Source organism: Sceloporus occidentalis, unplaced genomic scaffold, assembly GCF_023333645.1.
Source record: "Sceloporus occidentalis isolate IW3139 unplaced genomic scaffold, rSceOcc1.0.p SCAF_4, whole genome shotgun sequence".
Classification (NCBI taxonomy): Eukaryota; Metazoa; Chordata; class Lepidosauria; order Squamata; family Phrynosomatidae; genus Sceloporus; species Sceloporus occidentalis.
Window position 1 is genome coordinate 186,485,478 of NW_028316984.1, and position 22,947 is coordinate 186,508,424.

The 22,947-nt window shown below is 42.8% G+C and overlaps 1 protein-coding gene across 1 annotated transcript in view; it reads left to right on the top strand.

Annotated features, from left to right (window-relative positions):
• Window positions 1-545: 545 nt before the first annotated feature.
• The window catches only part of EXOC3L4 (exocyst complex component 3 like 4), a 68,640-nt gene continuing 46,238 nt past the window's right edge, over window positions 546-22,947 (top strand). The window contains exons 1-5 of the mRNA XM_089523176.1: window positions 546-556; window positions 671-1,743; window positions 6,109-6,778; window positions 14,543-14,660; window positions 19,581-19,703. Coding sequence (XP_089379302.1) covers window positions 546-556; window positions 671-1,743; window positions 6,109-6,778; window positions 14,543-14,660; window positions 19,581-19,703 — 1,995 coding nt within the window. The remainder of the gene's footprint in view (window positions 557-670; window positions 1,744-6,108; window positions 6,779-14,542; window positions 14,661-19,580; window positions 19,704-22,947) is intronic.

A 22,947-nucleotide genomic window follows, 5' to 3' on the forward strand; every position in this document is an offset into this window, starting at 1 on the left:
AGAAATCAGTAACTCCCTATTTTTCTAATGATATCCTATTTCTCTCCATTCTGTTTCATTCAGATAGAATAGAATAGAATAGAATAGAATAGAATTGCTGTTGTTAGCTGCCCTTGAGTTGATTCTGACTCATAGCAACCCTGTGGATGAGATATCTCCATTAGTTCCTATCATTTTAAGCAGGTTTTCAAACCCATTCTCCATTGTGTCATGTTAATCAATAGCAGATTCTTTGCTTCTCGGTAATCTTTGACACAAAGTGAAGATCATGCAACTCCCCTGTGAATATGTGTCATATGCTCTGTGTCTAAATTTGGGGATACAAACACTTCCCTCCCTTTTAGCCTTTGAACCTGACAGCAAGAGATGCCCCTTGTCTTTCCAAGAGGACAACTGCATCAGTTTATTGTTCCCAATAGAATTCAACGTGTGTCTCTTTATCAAGGGATTCCCTCCCCCTTGCTTCTAAAGCTTTGTAAAAACAACAATAAAGCTACTGAGGACTATGTGGCTTTTGTTTCATCCAAGATACTCAAAATACAGTCATGGGAACAAGGTATCCATGTAGCTGCCTTTTTCTTTAATTTCTTAGGTCTAGTTTCAGTTATGTGCAACAGGTTTTTTAAATCTTTCTATGACATAACGTTTCTTTTTATTACTTTGATTTCAGTGACTACATCTGTGTTGTTGGTTGTGAAGCTGTAAATAAAATTGAAAGAAAGGTGGCCAATAGGCAGAGTTGCCCATCAGAGTCTGAATTTCCAGCAATATACCTGTGGGATAAAGATGGTGTTGATCTTCCACTGAGTTCTCCACCTTTCAATAATCATGGCACAACTGAGCTAAAAACATTAACCAGAGATCTTAAACTCCTGCTGAGCTTCAGAAAGGATACATTAACATCTGTCAAAGAGGAATCAACTGAAGCCAAGATGGATGAAAAGATGAAGAAAATAAAGGAAACAGAAGGAAAAACGGAGTTACGGCTGGAGCCAGCATCTCCAGCAAAGTGGATGGAGAGTGAAGATGGTAATAATGCAGCCAAAAAGTATCCACCTTTTCATGAACAAGAAGAAAGTGAGTCAAAGTTGTTTTCCAGGGGTATCAAACCATTGCTCAGCATCAGGAAACATATCCGGAACTCTTTCAAAAAGGAATCAACTGAAGTGGAGACAGATGAAAATAAAACAGAAAAAAGGGAGGAAGATGAGAAAAAAGAGCTGTCATCGAAACAAGAGTTTCTGGGAAAAGATATGGAGAGTGAAGACGGTAATGGTCTTGCCAAAAAGTCTCTACCTGTTCATGAACAAAAAGAAAATGAGCCAAAGTTGTTTTCCAGGGGTATCAAACCATTCAAAGAGGAATCGACTGAAGTGGGGATGGATGAAAATAAGACAGAAAAAAAGGAGAATGGGAAAATAGACCTGTCATTGAAACAAGAGTTTCAATTAAAAAACATGGAGAGTGAAAATAGCAATTGCCTTTCTACAGCTTCTCTAATCTCAAACAATCCTGGAAACAATGAACCCAAAAGTCCCAACAACAGTCTCAAAGAAAGACTGAGCTTTAGAAATACATTAATATCTGTGAAAGTGAAAACAACAGGAATTGCAGGCATCTCTAAACATTTTTCAATGAAACGGATAAAAGACAGTGACCAGATCAAAGAAGAAAACAACAGCATTCCAAAAAAGAATGTAGAGCTTCAAGGAGAAACAGATGTTCTGAAGGAGCTACTGTCTGGTAAGAAATGGAAGATGTCTTTACCTGTTTTCTAGGTCATCCTGATATACACTGGAAAATCTGGGTGCCTGAGCTGCAACATGCATAAGTAATCTTTTATGAAAATCATAAAACAGGTTACAGGTTGAGTCTCCCTTATCTGGAATTCCCAAATCCAAAATATTCTAAAAATGAAAACTTTTGTCATGGGTGGTAAGATACTGACACCTATGAAACAAAGACTGTGTTCAATCCTCACAGTCTTTGTTTCATATACAAAATTATTCAAAAATGCCATATAAAATTACCTTCAGGCTATGTGTATCAGGTGTATATGAAACATATATAAATTTGTGTTTAGACTTGGGTCCCATCTCCGGGACATCTCATTATGTATATATATGCAAATACAGGTATTCCAAAATCCCCAAAAATCTGAAATCCAAAACATTTCTGGTCGCAGGCATTTCAGATAAGGAAGACTCAGTCTGTACCATAAAAAGTCAAAGAGCTTTACTGCATGAGAAAACCAAGTGGAAATGGTACCAGAGAGTAGTGGCTTCCTTCGTGCCTTATTGCATGACGTCATAGTGCTTAAGTTCTCTTCATGTGGTAGACAGTCGTCAAAGCGAGTCTTTTGTTGAACAGATTTTCTGTGTAGAAAAAAGAATTGCTTTGACAGCCATCTCCCACATAGAGTGTGTTACAGTAGTCCAAACGGGATGTAATCAAGGCACTTGTCACCATAGCTAGATCTGACACCTCAAGTAATGGGTGCAGTTTGCGCACTAGTTTTAACTGTGCAAATGCACTCCTGGCCACTTCTGAGACCTGGGCATCCAGGCTCAGAGTGGAGTCACCCAAGCTGCGAGCCTGAGATTTCAAGGGGAGTGTAACCCCATCCAGCACAGGCAAAGCCCCAGTTCCCTGACCTGTCTTATGAGTGACCAGGAACACCTCTGCCTTGACTGGATTAAGCACCAGTTTATTTGCCCTCATCCAGTCCATTACTGACAGCAAACACTGGTTCAGCACAGAGACAGTTTCTTTGGAGTCTGATGGAAAGGAGAAATAGAGATGGGTGTCATCCACATACTGATGACTGCATCCCAAAGCATACTGATGACCTCGCCCAGCGGTTTCATGTAGATCAGGGGTGCCCAACCTGGGGCTCGTGACCCCTTCGGGGTCGATCTACCCGTTCTCGGGGGTCACCAGGTTGGGGCTGCCTCCTTCTCCTCCCCTCTTCCCCGCAGGTGCCAGTGGCGGCACCGTGTGGGGATGGGGATGGGGATGGGGCTGCCTCCTCCTCCTCCGCTCTTCCCCGCGGATGCCACACCGCCACCACGTGGGGTGGGGATGGGGACAGGGATACCTTCTTCTCCCCTCTTCCCTGCGGGTGCCGGCGCCAACACCACCACTGTGCGAGGACGGGGATGGGGGCTGCCGCTGCCTCCTCCTCACCTCCTCCCCGCAGTCGCCACTGCCACCGCCTCCTCCTTCCCCTCCTCCTCCTCCATACGGCTGCCACCATCACTGCCATTGCATGGGGCTGCTGCCGCCGCCGCTGCTACTGCAGCAGCAGCGATGGAAGCCCCATGCGATGACGGCCGCAGCAGGCCAGAGCAGGCCTGGCCGGCATGAAGGAAGAGGAGGGGGGTGAGGAAGAGGAGGCGGAGGGGCTTCCAGCAGCCTTTCCGGCCAGATGTCCACCCCTTTTTCTGGCCGGCGGCCTCCCTAATTGGTTGAGAGGCCAGGAAGGGGCGGGACTTTTGACCGCAAAGGCCGCTGGGGCTTGTAGGCGGCCAGAAGTCCCACCCTTTCCTGTCTCCAAACCAATCTGGGAGGCCGCTGGGCGGGACTTTGGCTGCAGTGGGGGTCGTGGCCCAACAAAGGTTGGGAACCACTGATGTAGATGTTAAATAACATAGAGGACAACACAGAACCCCGTGGGACCCCACAGGCCAGCGGTCAAGGGGTCAAACAGGAGTCCCCCCAACACCACCTTCTGGGTCCGCCCTCCAGGAAAGACTGGAAGCACTGCATAAGATTGCTCCCAAGTCCCATCCCAGAAAGGTGGCTCAGAAGGATACTATGGTCAGTGATATCTGAGAGATCAAGCAAAACCAACAGGGACACACTCCTGTCCAGTCCCCTGCATATAGGGTTGCCATATCCCGCCCCCCGGCGGGACAATCCCAGTTTGGGCGGTGCCATCCCGGTCCCGGTCCGGTTTGGCGCCCAAACCGGGACGGCCCCGCCCACCGCGGCCACCTCCGCCACCGCGGCGACTCCAAGGCCTTTCTGAGGCCTGGGGCGAGGCCGGGGCGATCGCCGCCGGCCTCCTCCCCTCCTTCCTGGTCCCTGCAGGGGCCAAGAAGGAGGCGAGGCCGGGGCGATCGCCGCCGGCCTCCTCCCCTCCTTCCTGGTCCCAGCCGGGGCCAGGAACGAGGAGAGGCCGGGGCGATCGCCGCCGGCCTCCTCCCCTCCTTCCTGGTCCCAGCCGGGGCCAGGAACGAGGAGAGGCCGCGGCGATCGCCGCAGGCCTCCTCCCCTCCTTCCTGGTCCCAGCCGGGGCCAGGAACGAGGAGAGGCCGCGGCAATCGCCGCAGGCCTCCTCCCCTCCTTCCTGGTCCCTGCGGGGGCCAAGAAGGAGGCGAGGCCGGGGCGATCGCCGCCGGCCTCCTCCCCTCCTTCCTGGTCCCAGCCGGGGCCAGGAACGAGGAGAGGCCGGGGCGATCGCCGCCGGCCTCCTCCCCTCCTTCCTGGTCCCAGCCGGGGCCAGGAACGAGGAGAGGCCGGGGCGATCGCCGCCGGCCTCCTCGCCTCCTTCCTGGTCCCAGCCGGGGCCAGGAACGAGGAGAGGCCGGGGCGATCGCCGCCGGCCTCCTCGCCTCCTTCCTGGTCCCAGCCGGGGCCAGCAACGAGGAGAGGCCGCGGCGATCGCCGCCGGCCTCCTCGCCTCCTTCCTGGTCCCAGCCGGGGCCAGGAACGAGGCGAGGCCCCGATCCTGGCCTCCGATCGTGGCGGGGCCCAGGCGGGGAGGGAAAGCCTCCTTAAGTGGAGGCTTTCCCTTGCCGCTTGGCCTCCGCTGCGATCGCGGTAAAATGTAGGACAGAATTTTCAAATGTAGGACACACTTTTTGTGTGTCCTACATTTGAAAATTTTGTCCTACATTTTTCCCGGTTTCGAGGTCCGGCACTATGGCAACCCTACCTGCATAGGTTGTTGTTCAATCACCTTTTAAAGGATACCTCCATGATGCTATCAACTAATCATGGCTCCACTGTGCAAGCAAGCACTTTATATTTCTATGTTGCTTCATGGTGAACTAATCACTCTATAAGCAGTTTACAAAGTGTTAGCCAGTTGCTCCCAATTTTACTGACCTACGAAAGGATGGAAAGCTGACTCAACCTTGGAGCCGTCAGACTGAACTCATAACTTTGTGTCTGCGGTACCAGCATTTAACCACTGCACCACAAGGGCTCCCCTGTGTTTTCCCTATGGTACTTCCACTTTTTCCTAGACCATAGAAGATGCATTTTTACCCCTTTCTCAGTTTTATGAGGCCAATTATAACTGAATATTGGAAACACCATCACAGTTTAAGTCCCCATATACATAACACAAACATGTAACAAATCAATAACTATACAACAAACACATATCAAAACCTTCCAATAAGGTTCCAGAGCAGGATTTGACAGCAAGACATTCTGCCTGTGCTGCTCAGTAGTATAGCAACTTTTGGATAAAATCTTAAAGCCCATATTTAAAATGAAAAAGGCCTAATCCTTATCCCTGGCAACTGCAGCTTTTCTCTTCTCTTTCTCTCTTTCTGAACCAACAAGAACAATTCCTTCTGTAGAGTTTCCTCACTCACTGGACCAAACCAATAATTCACAGGAGTTCCACGTTCTTTTTTCTTTTCTTTTTAAAAAGTGGAATAGTAGCACCTTAGTGCCCTCATGCCTGCAGCTGAAGACACTTTTATTTAGGCAGGCATTTGATGGATGAATTTTACTTCTGTTGTGCTGTGTGTTGTAATTGCTTTATGGTTTTTATTAGCGTTAACTATGTGTTTTTAATTTGTTTTAACAATAATATTTAATTATTTTTAAACATTTGAATCAATGATATAAATCCAAAAAAGAAAGAAAGAAAGAAAGAAAGAAAATCACCTCACTCTGTGAGTGTTAAGTTACACTCCATTTATTTGATGTTGCTTCTCAGCCTATGTCAAAATAGAATTTTGTGGGGTTGCAGGAAGAATGTGATCTTTTTTATCCCCAAATAACATTTGCCATCTGTATTTCTCCAGTGATACCAGTCCAGGTTATCTCATGGACTTTCCTGTTTTTGTTTTGTTTTGTTTTGTTTAGTGATGGAAATATTTGAACTTATCCAGAAAAGACAGCTTTTGGAGGCATTCAGAAACATCAGGTCTTTAGAAATGGAGCTCTTGGCTGAAGAAAAAGCCAAGCAATATGAAGAGAACCCCAAAGAATACACAATGAAGGTCAAAGATGCTAATTTGCTATATGATTCTATCTGTAAGGAAATCCAGCAGATTGTGGAAAAAACCCTGGATCTTCCCAGGTTGGAGGTGAAGGGATTGATCATAGAGATTGTAGCTTTAATTGAAGAGGAGGAAAAGATTTATGCTGGGGCAATAAATATCCCTGTGCCTACTGTCCCTGTGAAGCAACTTGGTTTAGCCAGAAACTGGAGAAACCTTTGGAAAAGAACAGTCAAAGAAAGTGTGAAAAGGAGGATCGATAAAGTGCCTATACCACTGAAAGACGACAACGCATCTTGGCTGTCTATATATTTAGGGTTTCTTCGAACAGTCATAAAAGAAGACCTGTTGACTATCGTAGACTGGGTACAGAAATTCTATCCACGAGACTTCAATGTATGTGCTACATACCTGATGGCTTTCCATGAAGCCCTTGCTTCACGTTTACAAAGGATTCTGGAAGAAGAGCAAAGCTACCTAAAACTCAACCAATTCTATGCCTTGCTCGATTGGGTTACTAACATATACTGCAGGTTAGTTTCCTGTTCTTTGAATTCTGTAGCCTACTGCAGTCATTCTGTCTGGAAAACCTAGCATTGAATGAGAGGCAGCTAGCTATTCTCTCCATTGCTATTCTCCTACAAGAGAGGGCCAAATTAGACCATTGTGCCTCCAAATAAGAATTATCTCCCCCTGCCTTGAAAATTGCTTACAGTTCTCAAATTTGTAGCATTGCCGAGGGTGAGACATTGAAAATCATTCCCTTCTAGAACTCTTATACAGTGGGCCTTTGGTATCTGCTGAGATTTGCTTGCAGGTCCTCTCCAGGGATACCAAAATCTGTGGATGCTCAAGTCCCTACTATGCCAATGGCATAGTAAAATGGCATCCCTTCTATAAAATGGGATAATCAAGGTCCTCTTTTTGAAATTTATATTTTTAAAAATATTTTCAAGTGGATATAATTCATGGATAGGGAGAGACGGCTGTATTTGTGATGTTCCCATTCACTTGGATACTCTGCCTGCCTCTTTTCTTTGGATCCATAAAGTGTACTTCTAAATGATCAACAAAAGTTTTAGATTATTGCAATGCTAAGAATTTGGGAACTGAAGGAAAAGTTCATTTGTGGGCAGAAATCATATTGGCTAAGGAGATAATGTTCTCATTTTGCTCCACTCTCTGTAGCCCCACTCCTGCCTCATCCTTTACATATGGAGGTTAATGAGGAGTGTATCTACTCCACATATTTACAGAAGTTGGACACTGCCAGGGCTCCATCCTATGGAATCTTGGGATTTGAAGTTTGGCAGGGTACTTAGGCTATCTCTGATAGAGAGGTCTAATCCTCATTCTATACTACAGCATTAGAGTTCTCTGGCATTCTAGGTATTTCACCAAACTATGAATCCCAGGACCCTTTAGGATGAAATTATGACTGGGTACAGGAATGGAGGAGCCCTGGTGGCACAGTGCTTAAATGCATGTACTGCAGCCACTCATTCAAAACCATAAGGTTGTGAGTTCAAGACCAGCAAAAGGGCTCAAGCTCGACTCAGGCTTGCATCCTTCCGAGGTCGCTAAAATGAGTACCCAGATTGTTGAGGGCAAATTAGCTTACAGTTGTAAACTGCTTGGACACTGCTTAGGCATTATGAAGTGATATATAATGAAGCTTGTTTGTTTTGTTTGTCTATGATAGTTGAATTGGAAGCAAAAGGCTATAACTGTGTAGTGATAACCCTAGCATGAATCCTACTGGTTAGTTCCAGCTAGAGTACCATTGACTCAGCTGATGTCAGTGGAAGGTCAACACTTATCTATATCCACCTGATATAGATATATCAACTCTAGACCGTTTTGTGTAGACTGGCGTTTAAAACAGAACATTTTTAAAGAAAATCCTGGAGGTGGTGTATTGTTTTAAAATGTACAGTTTTTAAGTGATTTTATTTTTTTAATTGCATATTATTTTTAAACAAATGATCCTATTAATATTGTAATAGTTTAGTACCATTTTAATTGTCAATTTTGTAAGTTTTTAATCATACTCTGTTTTTTAGACTGTAAGCCGCTTTGGGTCACAATCATGGGAGAGAAGTGAGAAACAGATAGATAGATAGATAGATAGATAGATAGATAGATAGATAGATAGACAGACAGACAGACAGACAGACAGACAGACAGACAGGGACAATCACCAAGAAGGCCCTCTTTTGTGTCCACCAATTGTGCTTGATGATTTCTTCATCTTATTTCTTCATAGGACTTTATCACATGGGGAAATTTGGGGGGAAATCGAGGGTTTAAACAGTGATTATCCCGTGAAAATCACACACTCACGATTAAGATTTTCACACACATTGCAGTTAAAGAGTCATTATCCTGGGAATAACCATGGATTTTCCCCATCAATGATTTGTTGCTGTTTATTGCCTGGCTGTTCCTAGGATAAAATGGCTCTTTAATCGTGACATTGTGTGAAAATCTTAATCACAATTGTGCGATTTTCACAGGATAATCACTGGTTAAACCCCTGAATTTCCCCATGTGATAAAGCCCATAGGATCATAGAGTTGGAAGATACCAGAAAGGTCATCTAGTCCAATCCTCTGTCATGAAGGGACACACAATCAAAGCATTTCTGGCACATAGCCATCCAGCCTCTGTTTAAAATCCTTTTCAGTTTATTTCTCAGTGCTACAAACTGAATTCAAAGTGCAAAAGTGTTTTGCACTCCATTAAGTCATCAGAAGGAAAAGACAGGAAGAGGCAGAATTCCCAGTAGACTCAGGCATAAGCAAGTTGTGCCGCCTCTCTCAGCTTCTGCAAGCTTTCCTATTCATAACCTTTGCCAACTTGACCAGACTCTGACCACTAGCTTAATCACATATGTCCCAGTTTTCATCTGTGAAATGTTGGACGGCATCCTGTCTGTGGTGCAGAGGATCCCTTCCACCACATAACTTTGCCAGTGTGTAGGACAGGGTGCCCTCCTCCATCCCTTCTAAAAAGGAAGGAAACAAGATGTGGTTTCCTGCTTGTTTTTTTTAATGTGCTGCCACCATCCATTTCCTACAGTGGTGATAAATAGGGGATCATGAGAGCCAGAAGAAGACCTGGAAGGGGGCCACTTACAGCCCCAACTTTAGACCAGTGGCCTCATTGTATATAAGTTACTTTCAAATGTTCAAATATCCATTGCTGCCTATTATTTCAAAGACCTGTATCATTCTCCCCCAGCTTTTTTAAAATAAAAACTTGGCATGAGTTAGAGACAGGAAGCTTTGGATACAGCTTGGTTATCTTCAGTTTCCCATATGAAATGAAGCCAGTGAAAATTGCCAGGGTGTCAGCGGAATGTATTGTATTCAGAAAGGGCAAAAGGGGGCCAAGATAAGAGAACACCATGACCACGTGATTCCATGGCAGAGTTCAGCAGCCCCTTTCCTCCTTCCTTATTGAATTGTTCTACTGATAAGTTGTTAAGGATCACTTTCCAATTCAATTCTAAGCAAGCCTTATCTTCCCCTCCCAACCTGCTACCGAAGAGACATTTTGCAAAGCACAGCATCTGCTAGGAAATGTTTCCAGGCCAAATTAGAAACATGCGGTGCAGCCTCATGCTTTGATTCGTTTTGATTATTAAGTCGTGATATGCGGATTGGTGAAATGAGGACCCTCTCCAATTTGGGCATCATTATAATATGGAGAGTAAAAGAAAAAGCAAGATCTAAATTATAGCCAAAATCAAGTTCCATTGAATCCATGATTGCATCTAATGTGTTTGTAAGTGTGGGCTTTAAAATTATTAGGCAAGGCAGCAAACTATTAAAAAATAAGGCAGAAATTCTATATTAAAATATTAATGTATCTTCTTAAAAGCGGTAGCTGGGGGGGGGGGGGTTAGGAATAGAATTGCACTACTCTGTGTTTGTTGGGGGGGGGGGGTTAAACATTTCCTTCCTGTGCTGTATGCCCAACAAAATTCTCCCATTTGACTAATCACAATTTTATCCAGGAGGGAAGCTGTTTATTGGCACCAGTGGCAATTTCTCTTTCTGACCAAACAGCAGGGACAGCAACTTTTCTATCTTTGCACTCCCTTTCAGGCAGCACAAACAAGAGGTTACTGTGTCCTCCTGAATTATTGCTTGTGTGGGCTGCATTCAGCTGATGGGTCAGACAGATTGCTCAGATCTACTGCAGGTTTATTCAAAATCTGTGCTAGAAGTTCAGGTTGGACTGAACTTATGATGGCTTGTAGACTATTTTGCAGAGGCCGGGCCTCTCTTTGACGGGGTAACCACTCAAGTCCAGTTTAATGATCATGAACCATAAGAAGGGAGAATATAGGCCTTGAACATGCCCATCAACAGTGAGCATCTAGATCATAGACCGACTGTGAGCAGAACATTGAAAAGTTTTTTTGAATAAACAGGACAAAAGCATAAACAGGATCCTTGCTGGTTTGCCTTTGTTGTTGCCTCATCTTGCTACAACAGAAAGAAATATAAACCATCATAGAGCAAGGAGTCATTCTTTTGAGGACTACAATTTTTCAGTCAGAATGTGGGAGTCTGGGCATTGTAGTCCACAAAATTGTGCACAGCCAGTGTGGGAGATTCTGGGAGGTGCAGTTCATTGTCCCAAGCTCTGAGCAGGAGGCACAAGATCACCCAGTCACAGTATTGTTCAGTCCCACTATGGTGTACAGTTGGTCCTCCGCATCCATGGATTCCTTATTCATGGATTCAACCATCCATATTCAGAAGATAATATATATAAATTCCAAAAATAAAAGCTTCATTTTGCCATCGGTTTACTTGCAGTTTAATGTTCTCTTTTGTAGATTTTAATTGGTTTTTTTTAAAATTGTAAACTGCTTTCAATTCCAATCTCTCTGCAGCAAAAAGAAGGAGGAAATGGTAGGGCCACTACGTGTAGAAGATGGCAAAATGCTACAGGGGGCAGAGAAAAGGCAAAATTACTCAACACCCTCTTTGCCTCAGGAGTTTATCAGACAAGGGAAATTGGAAGTATAATCCAATGGCAATCTGAACGTAATCATGGGGTTTAACGTTACTGCGTGATAGACTACCACACGCAAATTCAGGCAATGGCATGCTATTTTGGGACAGTGGGCAGCCAGTTTGAACGCAATTCGAATTAATGTAAATTCACTGAACTAGCAAATTCATGTGAATGCGTTCTGGCCCCTCTTTCTTTTTATTCGAAATTAAGAGAAATTCCTCATGTGTGATAAACTCCTTAGTCTTCTCACAAAAGGAAAAGGGAGATCAACCTGAGGATAATGGAGCAGAGGACACAATAGCAGAAATGCAGCACAGAATAAGTAAAGCGGTAGTACAGGAATACCTTGTTAATCTAAATTAATTTAAATCTCTGTGGCCAGATGAACTACATCCTAGAGTATTAAAAGAGCTGGCAAAATTTACAAATATGAAATTATTATGCTTTGGTTAAAATTATGTGGAAAAATTCTTTTTTTATTTTGATAATTTATAGGTGAGTTTAACCTATAAGGAAGTTCTGTCTAAAATGTGTAGGTTTTTTATTGTTAGACTAGGATTTTATGTTTAGTTAGGTTGTATGTTTTGTATTGTTGTAGGTGTGTTATGGATGTTATGATTTTATGTTTTATAATAAATAAAGAGGGGAGAGCTGGCAAATGTAATCTCAGAGCCATTGGCAATAATCTTTGAGAACTCCTGGAGAACAGGAGAAGTCCCAGCAGACTGGAGGAGGGCAAACGTTGTCCCCATCTTCAAAAGGGGAAAAAAAGAGGATCCCAGCAATTTTCGTCCAGTCACTTCCTCGGAGTGTAGTGGAGTCTCCTTTCTTGGAGATCTTTAAGCAGAGGCTGGATGGCCATCTGTCAGGGATGGTTTGATTGAGATTTCCTGCATGGCAGGGGGTTGGACTGGATGGCCCGTGCGGTCTCTTCCAATTCTATGATTCTATTATTCTAGTCTGACATCAATACCAGGAAAGATTCTAGAGCAGATCATTAAGCAGAGAGTCTGTGAACATTTAGAAGGCAATTCCATAATCACAACAACTCAACATGGGTTTCAGAGAAACAAGTCATGTCAGACTAATCTGACCTCTTTTTTTAAAATAAAAATTACCAGCTTGGTAGATGAAGGGAATGCTGTGGATATTGCATATCTTGATTTCAGTAAGGCCTTTGACAAGGTTTTCCATGACATTCTTGCAAAAAAGCTAGTAAAATGTGGGCTACACAAGGTAACTGTTATATGAATTTGTAATTGGTTGACTGGCCGAACCCAAAGGGTGCTCAGCAATGGCTCCTCTTCCTCCTGGAGAGAAATGACCAGTGGGGTTTCATGAGTTTCTGTCCTGGTCCCGGTGCTATTCAACATCTTTAGCAATGACTTTATCAATAGAGGTATAGTGTCTAGATCAGGGGTAGGCAGTCTTTTTGAGCCGGGGGCCGGGTTGCTGTCCCTCAGACAACTGGGGGGCTGAAGCCAAAAAATAAATAAATAAATAATTTTGGGGGGGAAAATTAAATAATTAAATAAACCGGGAAAAATGTAGGACAAAATTTTCAAATGGTGGACACTTTTTTTAAAAAAAGTGGAGGACACGCAAAAAAATTTGCTGATTTTTTTTAAAAATGTTAATATAAATGCATGTTTCTGAGGCGTCTATAGACAATTGCCCCCTTGCCCCTGCGCACGAGAGGTCAAAGGCCCTGGCGGCAATCGGCGGCAGGACCGGGCTGGGGCCGGTCCCAAGGCCTCGCCGGGCCGCATCCGGCCCGCAGGCTGCAGGTTGCCTACCCCTGGTCTAGATCAAGGGAAGTAATAGTGCCACTCTATTCTGCTCTACTCTCTTTAAGTATTTGAAGGGGTGTCACATTGTGGATGGAGCCAGCTTGTTTTCTACTGCTCCATAGACTAGAACACAGAACAATAGATGCAAGCTCCAGGAACAGAGACTCCATCTCAGAATTAGGAGGAACCTCCTGATAGTAAGAGCTGTTCAACAGTGGAACACACTCCCTAAGAGAGTGGGGGGTCTCCTTCCTTGAAGGTCTTTAAACAGAGTCTGAATGGCCATCTGTTGGGGATACTTTGATTGTGATTTCCTGCATGGCAGGGGGTTGGACTGGATGGCCCTTGTGATCTCTTCCAACTCTATTTTTCCATGATGCTATGGAAAAGTGGGAGAATAATAATAATAATAATAATAATTTTAAATAAGGGAAACCATTTTAGTATGCCATTGTATTTAATGGGACTTGGGAATCCATGGATTTTGGTATCCACAGACGATTCATCAGATAACAAGGGCCCACTGTATTGAATTTCTATATGACTTACAATAATTGCATCTACATTTTGCATCTGTACCAGAGGTATACAACTCTGGTGGGTTAAAGGGACAGTTTTCTGCCCTGGGATCCTTCAGGGTACACAAAGACTGTCAAAAATTCAATGAACCAAAATAAAAAATACAGACTTACTTGTGGTTTTGATTAACAGCTATTTTTGATGTTAAACAATGGAGGAAGGGTCTCCAATATATGTAAAAGTGAATTCAGAAGTATTTTTTTCATCGTCATCATTATTGGTATTAGTATGATAAAAGAGTGTTGGTTTAGGTAGCTTGGAAGTCTTAAGGGTTACAAAAACAATGTAAGGCCAATGTAAGGGGGGGTGCAGCACTAAACCCATTTTAACTAGTTCTTCCTGATTCATGGCATTTCTTGCTTCTTTTGAAATTAATCGATTCAGCACAAGTGTGAACATGCTGTCTGATTCTGTTCCTGTGATATGGTCATCCCTGTGAGGTGACTCCATGTTGAATCAATCCATTGCTGAATGTGAACACTAAGTGGATTAAATTGAAATGAGTAGGTTCGATCATGGTTCAAATAGTGTGAATGTCTATTTGGCGTTAAATCGCTTCATTGATTCAATTCAAAAAATGATTGAATTTGTAGTGGGAATGAGGCCTGAGAGGCTGTATGAACTCCTGCCCAACCAAACTACAAATTTTATGCAAATTATTATCATCCTATTTTTAGTGGGGGAGGTTTTTTGTTTTGTTTTGTTTTGTTTTGATAATACATAAGTGAACTGGAGAAGCCAGTAGTTTCCTTCTGATTTTCTATATATTCAGCAAAATGAAGTAGGTGAAAGGATTGTACCACTTTGGATTACAAATGGTAGGATGCCAGATGGTTACCATCTCCTTAATGTAGACATACTGTATCAAGAAACTTGTTTTTATTTTTATTTAAGTGAAAATTGCTTAGGACATCCGGATCTTAGACCAGAAATAAAAACTGAAGACCTACCCAGCTTGTTACCTCCAAACGTTATGGATAGACTGAAAAATGGCTACATACATTCTCTCAAGGTAATACTTGATTTTCCTGTATCTTCAGCCTTATTTAAATCAAATAAAAGAATGGGGAGTGTAACCAGTTAAACACTCTCTCAACTTCCTTCCAGATCCCCCCTGAGCATTCTACCTACTTCTTTCTTCCTAGCAGACCCAAAAGCATGCCTACTCTGCTTCTCTCTCCCTCTCAGAGCCGCAGGTTCCCTCACCCCACTCACTCTCAAACCCACTACCCTCACTTCTTTCTTGCACACCTTTGCTGCTTCTCTCTCACAATCAGATCCACAAGAATGCCCTCCCCACTTCTCTCTCACTCTCAGTCAATCAGGAATGCTGTACCCACAATTTGCTTTCAGACCCACAAGTACATTCCCCTCACTTCCTTCTCACTCCCAGACTGAGTACCTTCACCCTACTTCACTGTGCCTGTCTTGATCTTGGGGTCTCCCCCTCTCTTTCTCTTTTGACCCCAGGATAGAGAGAGAAGTGGAATGGAGACACTTGGGGGTTTATCATAGTGGGGCTAATTTCAACATTAAAGAGAGATTAAAGCGCATTTAAAGCATCTGGCAAATAAAGCGAAGTAATTGTGTGAATGATTATCACACACAATTGCACAAATAAAGTGATATCGGAAATGCATTGTCGCTGAAATCCTGAAAGTAAAAAGATGCACCTTAATGCTTCTTTGTGACCACTTTAATGATGGGATTTGTGTGATGTCATGTGAAATCATTTCATGTAATCACGCGTTTTTTCCGGGATATTCATGGGATAAACTCCCAATCTCCTTCGTGTGATAAACTAGTTGGTCTTAGAGAGATAGAAAGAGAGAGAGTCCCCCCATCTCCTTCTTTCTGACATGCACAGATGTACAAATACCAGATACAGATTGAGATTCCCTTATCCAAAATGGTTGGAACCAAAATTTCAGAAGGGGGGTGGTGGAATGCCTGCATTTGCATATATGCACATAATCAGGGGAAAACAATAGCAAACCTCCTCTGAACAAAGCTTGCCAAGAAAAGCCCATAATACATTTGCCTTAGGGTTGCCATAAGTTGGAAACGACTTGAAGGCACACAATAACAACAACAATATAAGATGATACATTGGAGATGTGACCCAAGTATAAACACAAAATTCATTTATGTTTCATATACACTTTATACACAGAGCTTGAATGTAGTATAATACAATGTGTTTAATAATTTAGTGCACGAAACAAAGTTTGCATGAACTGAATCATCAGAAAGCAAACTGTCACTATCTCAGCCACCATGAAAAAAGTTTTAGTTTTTGGAATATTTCAGATTTCTGAATTCCAGATAAGAGAGATTCCACCTGTATAGAACCCACTTGCTCACAGACACGCCGGTATAAAAACCCACAATTCTCTATCTCCAACTGCCTCTGGGGGCTTCTTAAATGAACATAGCAGCCTTTCCACCATTTCTCTGAGCTACTGTAATATCTCAGTTCATTTATTAGTAGCTTCAAGCTCACTCCATCCAATAACATGGTCTCTTAAATGGCCCATGGCACACAGAAATTTTTGTTTTTCTAATCAACCTAAGAAATATGTCGACCAGAGCAGGAATCCACTGCTTTCCCTTTTGCATACCTGTGAAATCCACTAGCCAGCATAAAAAATATCAGAACGTTTTAGGTGCTGTGTCCTCAAGATGTAAATGGAGGATTATTTGGTACTCCCTGCTGTATTAAATGGTTCCATCTAAAACAACAGTGTCAAATTTAGAAATTAGAAGGTGGCAAACACATAAAACATGCACAATCTGTTTGTACTTTTGTTCTTTATGAAACAGAACTATTTGTACACTAAGCTGATCAGGCTTAGATCGTAAACTATTGATTCATAAGAGAATTGGCTTGTAACCACATCTGTGTGTTCCCACCATGCATCGCACTCCTAAGCATAACTCAGCTGCATAATGATTTCTGAGACGAAATTGATTTCAGTGGGACCACTCCTGGTGCGGCACTCTTCACAGTGGGGAATAAGCTTCTGAACATATCCCTTAGCTTCAAGAGGCTGCTAATGAAGGGAACAGGTGGGAAGTGTGTGGTTTAATTCCATCTTTAGGATCAGAACTTGTTTCCACTTGAAACGATATTAATCTCAAATAACACATCTTCCCTCACTTTTGATGACTCTTGCAGACCCAGACCAGAGCAGTCAGCAGTTCTGTCAGAGAATAAGGGCATCTTTGCACAGAAGGCATGAAACGGGATCTGATTTTAAATTGGTTTTTAAGGCAAAAGTCGAGCCTACTTTAGTTGGAATCATCATTACAAGGGCCTGCGTCCTTCCTTGTCCCTTTCTCTTATATGTATGCATGTACATAAGTATGTATATATATTTTTAAAAGTATGTGGTGTAATGGTTTGAGTGTTGGACTATGACTCTGGAGACTAGGGTTTGATTCTTGCTCAGCCATGAAACCCACTGGTGAACTTGAGCAAGTCACAGTCTCTCAGCCTAAAGGGAAGGCAATGGCAAACCTCCTCTGAACAACTTTTGCCAAGAAAACCCCATGATAGGATTGCCTTATGGTTGCCATAAGTCGACTAGGACTTGAAGGCACACAACAACAAATTTATTAACTGCTTTTCTGCCCCCTCTTGGGCTTCCAAAGCAAAGTAAAGTATAATAAATCAAAGAAAAATCTTTAGAACCATATTTAAAACCATTTTAAAAGGCAGATTTCAAAACACAAGACCAGATGGTATTTGTATGTGTGTTGCACCTGAGCAAAGTCAGTGCACCAAAAGTCTGGAGTGAAGACAGAACTGGGGAGAGAGCCAGGGAGTGCATGCACTTGGATCCATTGTACCATTTAGATCAGGGTAGAGCACCAGTATTATTATTCACAAGGCTGCTTTCTGCACAGCCCCTGACAGCAGTGGTGCAGGGCCTGGAGAGAGGAAGAAATATTTCCATGGAGTGGTGGTGAGCCAGTAGTAGGTAGGTCCTGGAACACCCCACATGAATGATTTGTTGCTGGTTATTACCTGTTTATTGCCAAGATAAGTCCTTTTTAATTGTGATGCATGTGAAAGTCTTCACCACAATCATGTGATTTTTCACATGCTAATGGCCATTTAAACCCCTGCTTTCCCCCCACTTTCCCACCATGTGATAAAGTCCATATACCATTTATGTAGACTCTGATTCCTAACTCTTTCTACCTATTTGTTTTGCCTACTAGAACAACATAGAACTTCTTTTCTTCTAACCTTCCCTTCAGATATTTCAGTTGTCTCTCTCCTTAAATCTTATTTTCAACCTAAGCATATCCTGCTCCAGTATGTCAGGACCTTTCTTAAAATGTGAAATTCAGAACTGGATGTGAGTGTTCCACAAACAACCTGATTAGCACAGGTTAGAGGAGTATTATTTCCCATCATCTGTACTTCATGCTTCTCTTAATACCATTTAACATTGCATCACACTGTTGGCTCTCATTCACCTCACCTCACCCTGGCTAGTGGCAGGGCTGGCCCTGCCTCCAATACATTTAGTAGATGCCAGTGGGCAAAAGGTGCACTGAGCCACATATCTCATTTATGCCAAGTTTGATCCAGGCTTCTTGGGCCTGATCATCAATTCATGTAAATGGAGACAGTATCCTGGAAGAAAATGAATAGCTGTATAGTGTTGGGGAAGATCACCAAAGTGGTGGGCAACCTCTTTTCCACAGAAGCCAAGATTATTTCTCTGGGAACATTGGTGGAGCATAAATCTCTACCAACATTCCTACACCAGTGGTCGGGGGGGGGGGGGGGCAAAACTACTCATTTTTCTCAATTTGAATAATTCCTGGGTGCAGCTCAGCTAACTTAATCATGGATTTGCAGTAGGGGTGCTCCAAACTGCTTCCCAGTTGTTGTTCCATAGTCAGGGAAGAAAGAACAGCTTTGACCTACTCCAGACAATGATAAAGAATGCCCCCACATGCACCCCAGCTGCACACTGGAGGCAGGGTTGTGATAGAGCTGTGCCTGGAGCCAACCAGGGCAAATGCATTGTGCAAGTAAGTACTAAAGGTAAAGCTAGTCCCTTGAAATGACTGTCTAGTCATAACTGACTGTAGGGGGAAGTGTTCATCTCCGTTACTAAGCTGAAGAGCCAGCGTTGTCCGAGGACTACGCCGGTTATGTGGCCAGCATGACTGCACCGAACAGTGTTATCTTCCCACCAATGTGGTACCTATTTATCTTCTTGTATTTGCATGCTTTCGAACTACTAGGTTTGCAAAAGCTGGGACTAGTGACAGGAGTTCACTAGATCATGCAACACTCGGGCCTCAAACTGCCAATCTTCCGATCTTCCAATCATCACAACTGGTGTCTTAACCACTAAACCACCACATCTAGGTGCTAGATACCTCCTTGTGTAGTGCCGCCCCAAATTAATAAACTGATGGAACTGCAAGTAATGTCAGTATAACCATGAACAGGATTCTGGCTGGTGTTCTGAGACTAACTGTGGAAAACAAATTTCTGCCATGTGTTTCTGTGGACTACAGTCCACCCACAGATTTCCTCGAGTCCTTTATGCCCATTTTTAAATGCTATAACAAATTGACATGGCTATCTCTTTAAATATGGCTGATTTTGTCAAAAATACAAATGTATTTTTGGACTGTCTTCCAAAGAACTCCAGGAGTATTTTTTCTTTTCTTTTTTCAGGCAGGGTGTGGGGAGCAGGGAGATTTTGAAACTACTGTGCTACAAGGAAATGGAACCAGGAACTGGTATATAATATATGCAGACAGTAACATATAGAAACTGGTACTTATTTTGCATGCACACACAGAGAGAGAAGTAGTGTCTGTATATATGTATATATACATATATTTATATATGATGATGATGTTGAGTTGCATTATTTCCTTTTATCTTAACATTTAGTTGGAAATAAAGAGCCGGCTGGAGAATATTCTGCATCTGGAGCGTGAAAAGTGGAATTCAGAAGAACAGCTAGAAGCTCTGCAAAGCCCATACCACTCAACACTGTCCTTTGATATTCAATCGGTATTTGCTAGCATGTGTATAGTACATGCCTTTTCTTTGATTCCAAGGAAACTGAAATATTACCTTCTGCTATGTAGTTGTCACCTACTGTGCTAATTTATGTTAGTCACGTACTTGTGGAGCGTATTAGCAAAATGGAGTTTATTACAACTTTTTAACACTGCCACCACTTGCTTCTTAGGTACAAATTAAGCCCGCTGTCAATTGTGTCACAGACATAATAGACATCTGATTTTTTATTTTACAGTATTTTTTTTGTATAATTCTTTTTGAAATGAACAAGAGAACAGAACAAGTTTATTAGAAAAGGTATTTAGTGGGGAAAGCCACTTGCTTCCAGGCTTGTGTGGCAACCTCAAAAAGAGAGAAAGAAAGAACAGAGAGAAAGAGGGAAAAGAGCGGCTACAGCCAGAATCACAAGCACCCACATTTAAACAGTAAGAAAGAAACAAAAGTCCCTGCTAGCTTGAGCAACTGAAAAATAATGAGGCCCGGAGAACTTAATTTTCCAGTTTTCAGGGGGCTGAGTCATTTCAATTAAATCAACACCAAAAAAGGATCTTGGAGTTGTGGAGAGAAGATATATTTATGTATGTGTGCACACTCTTTGGTTTTTTCCATAGAATTATAATACATTTTCAATAATCAGGAAAGCAGTTGTGAATTGTACTAGCAGATATGTTTGGTGCTTTGTAGGGTCACCCAACAATTGTCTTCATGTGCTGGTTATGGGGCTCCCCAGAAGGATCTAGTTGGCTGTTTGGGGAGAATAGATGCTAGAGTAAGGCCGCATTCACACTATGACAAAAACTGGTTTGGAAACCAGTTTAAAGGGGGGGATAATTCATACTTGTGTCCAACGTGATTTGTGGGAGGGTGGGCGGCACAAAACTCACTTACACTGGTGCTTTTGAATCCTTAGCATTTACCACTTCTTTTCAAAAGCACCAGGGGTTTTTTTCAAGGGAGCTGCCTATGGGAATGCACTGTTGATCCCATTTGGAGCATTCCGCCACTTCTGCCACCTCCACTCTTCCTCCTCTTCCTTCCTCTTCCTCCTCCTGCTATTCCCCGTCACTGCCACTGCTCTTCTTCTCCCTACATCCTCCTCTTCCTCTCCCCTCCGCCACTGTGTCCTCCTTCCTACTCTTCCTCCTTCCTACTCTTCCTCTCACCCACCCCTCCCACTACTACACTGCCATGATAGAATCTCCATGGCATTTTATCCCTATTGCCATTTCCCCCTCAAGTGTGAATGGCAACAGGGATAAAATGCCACTGAGAGATTCGATCATGGCAAACATAGTGGGAACTTCAAATCGAAATGGCATCACCAAGAAGACACGGATGTCCTCAGTGCAAAAAGGTAAGTGTGAATGAGCCCTAAGTCAGAGATGGGTAAATTGTGGTCTGTGGTGTACATGTGGTACAAATCTCTTTACATGGTTCCCAGGACACCCCCCTCAAACCCATATCACTAAAATCTGATGGCAAATTATGCTGCAACATTTCAGCACCAGTCCGCTAAAGCCACTGGTAGAAGACAAATTGCTCATTTTAAATGGAATTGAGATTGTTCGTGGTTTATTGCCAAATGTGGCAGTGTAATATGTTGCTGAATTCTGGTGGCCAGTAATGATGGTTATTCATCCTCAGACTCAACACAGTGGTCCATCTGTGGACTGATTGAATCTGGACTAGTAGAATTTCTCTTAATGTTCTTAGCAAAAGTGTATCTTGATTTCCACCAGCCTACTGAATTTCTTGGAGTAACACAGAGTAAGAGATGGAGAGAGGGAGGAGAGAAAGATGCAATTTAATCTGAACTGAAGAAATGAAGCAGGGACTGTGAAGGGCCATAGTTCAGTGACAGAGTAGCTGCTTTGCATGGAGAGATTTGCAGGCTCAATTCCATCTGTCTCCATGTAGAGCCAACATAGAATTCAGTCTGAAATCCTGGAAAGATTATGCCTGACAGAGTTGACAATATTGACTAGATGCACTAATAGGCATCTTACTGTGTTCTAAAAAATCTGCTTTTGATATAGAATATACATTTAGATAGATAGATAGATAGATAGATAGATAGATAGATAGATAGATAGATAGATAGATAGAATTTCCTCTTTCCTGCTGAATATTAAGTTCAAAATGATATTACTTTTCATGTCAGTTCTAAAGGTTATGGATGTCATTATATTATTTTTCAAGTACAGTTATGCCTACTAGTAATAGGCATTTTGCTGTTACAAAAATTAAGTTCTAATTTTGGAAAAGCTTTACAGAAGAATGGAACAAGCCCCCCAAAATCTGTGTTTTTGGAGCACTACTCCCTTGAGTCTACAAACCAGCATAGAATCATAGAATCATAGAGTTGGAAGAGACCACTAGGGCCATCCAGTCCAACCCCCTGCCATGCAGGAAATCCAATTCAAAGCATCCCTGACAGATGGCCATCCAGCCTCTGTTTAAAGACCTCCAAGGAAGGAGACTCTATCACCCTCCGAGGGAGTGCATTCCACTGTCGAACAGCCCTTACTGTCAGGAAGTTCCTCCTAATGTTCAGGTGGAATCTCTTTTCCTGTAGCTTGCATCCATTGCTCCGGGTCCTGTTCTCTGGAGCAGCAGAGAACAAGCTTGCTCCCTCTTCAATATGACATCCTATCAAATATTTAAACAGGGCTATCATATCACCTCTTAACCTTCTTTTCTCCAGGCTAAACATCCCCAGCTCCCTAAGTCGTTCCTCATAGGGCATGGTTTCCAGACCCTTCACCATTTTTGTCGCCCTCCTTTGGACACGCTCCAGTTTCTCAATGTCCTTTCTGAATTGTGGTGCCCAGAACTGGACACAATATTCTAGGTGGGGCCTGACCAGAGCAGAATACAGTGGCACTATTACTTCTCTTGATCTAGACACTATACTTCTATTGATGCAGCCTAAAATAGCATTGGCCTTTTTAGCTGCCACATCACACTGTTCACTCATGTTCAACTTGTGGTCTACTTGGACTCCTAGATCCCTTTCACACGTAGTTTCATTCAGCCAGGTGTCACCCATCCTATATCTGTGCATTTTATTTTCCGCCCTAAGTGCAATACCTTACATTTCTCTGTGTTGAATTTCATTTTGTTAGCTTTGGCCCAGCTTTCTAGTCTATTCAGGTCATTTTGAATCTTGATCCTGTCCTCTGGGGTATTAGCTATTCCTCCTAATTTGGTGTCATCTGCAAATTTGATAAGT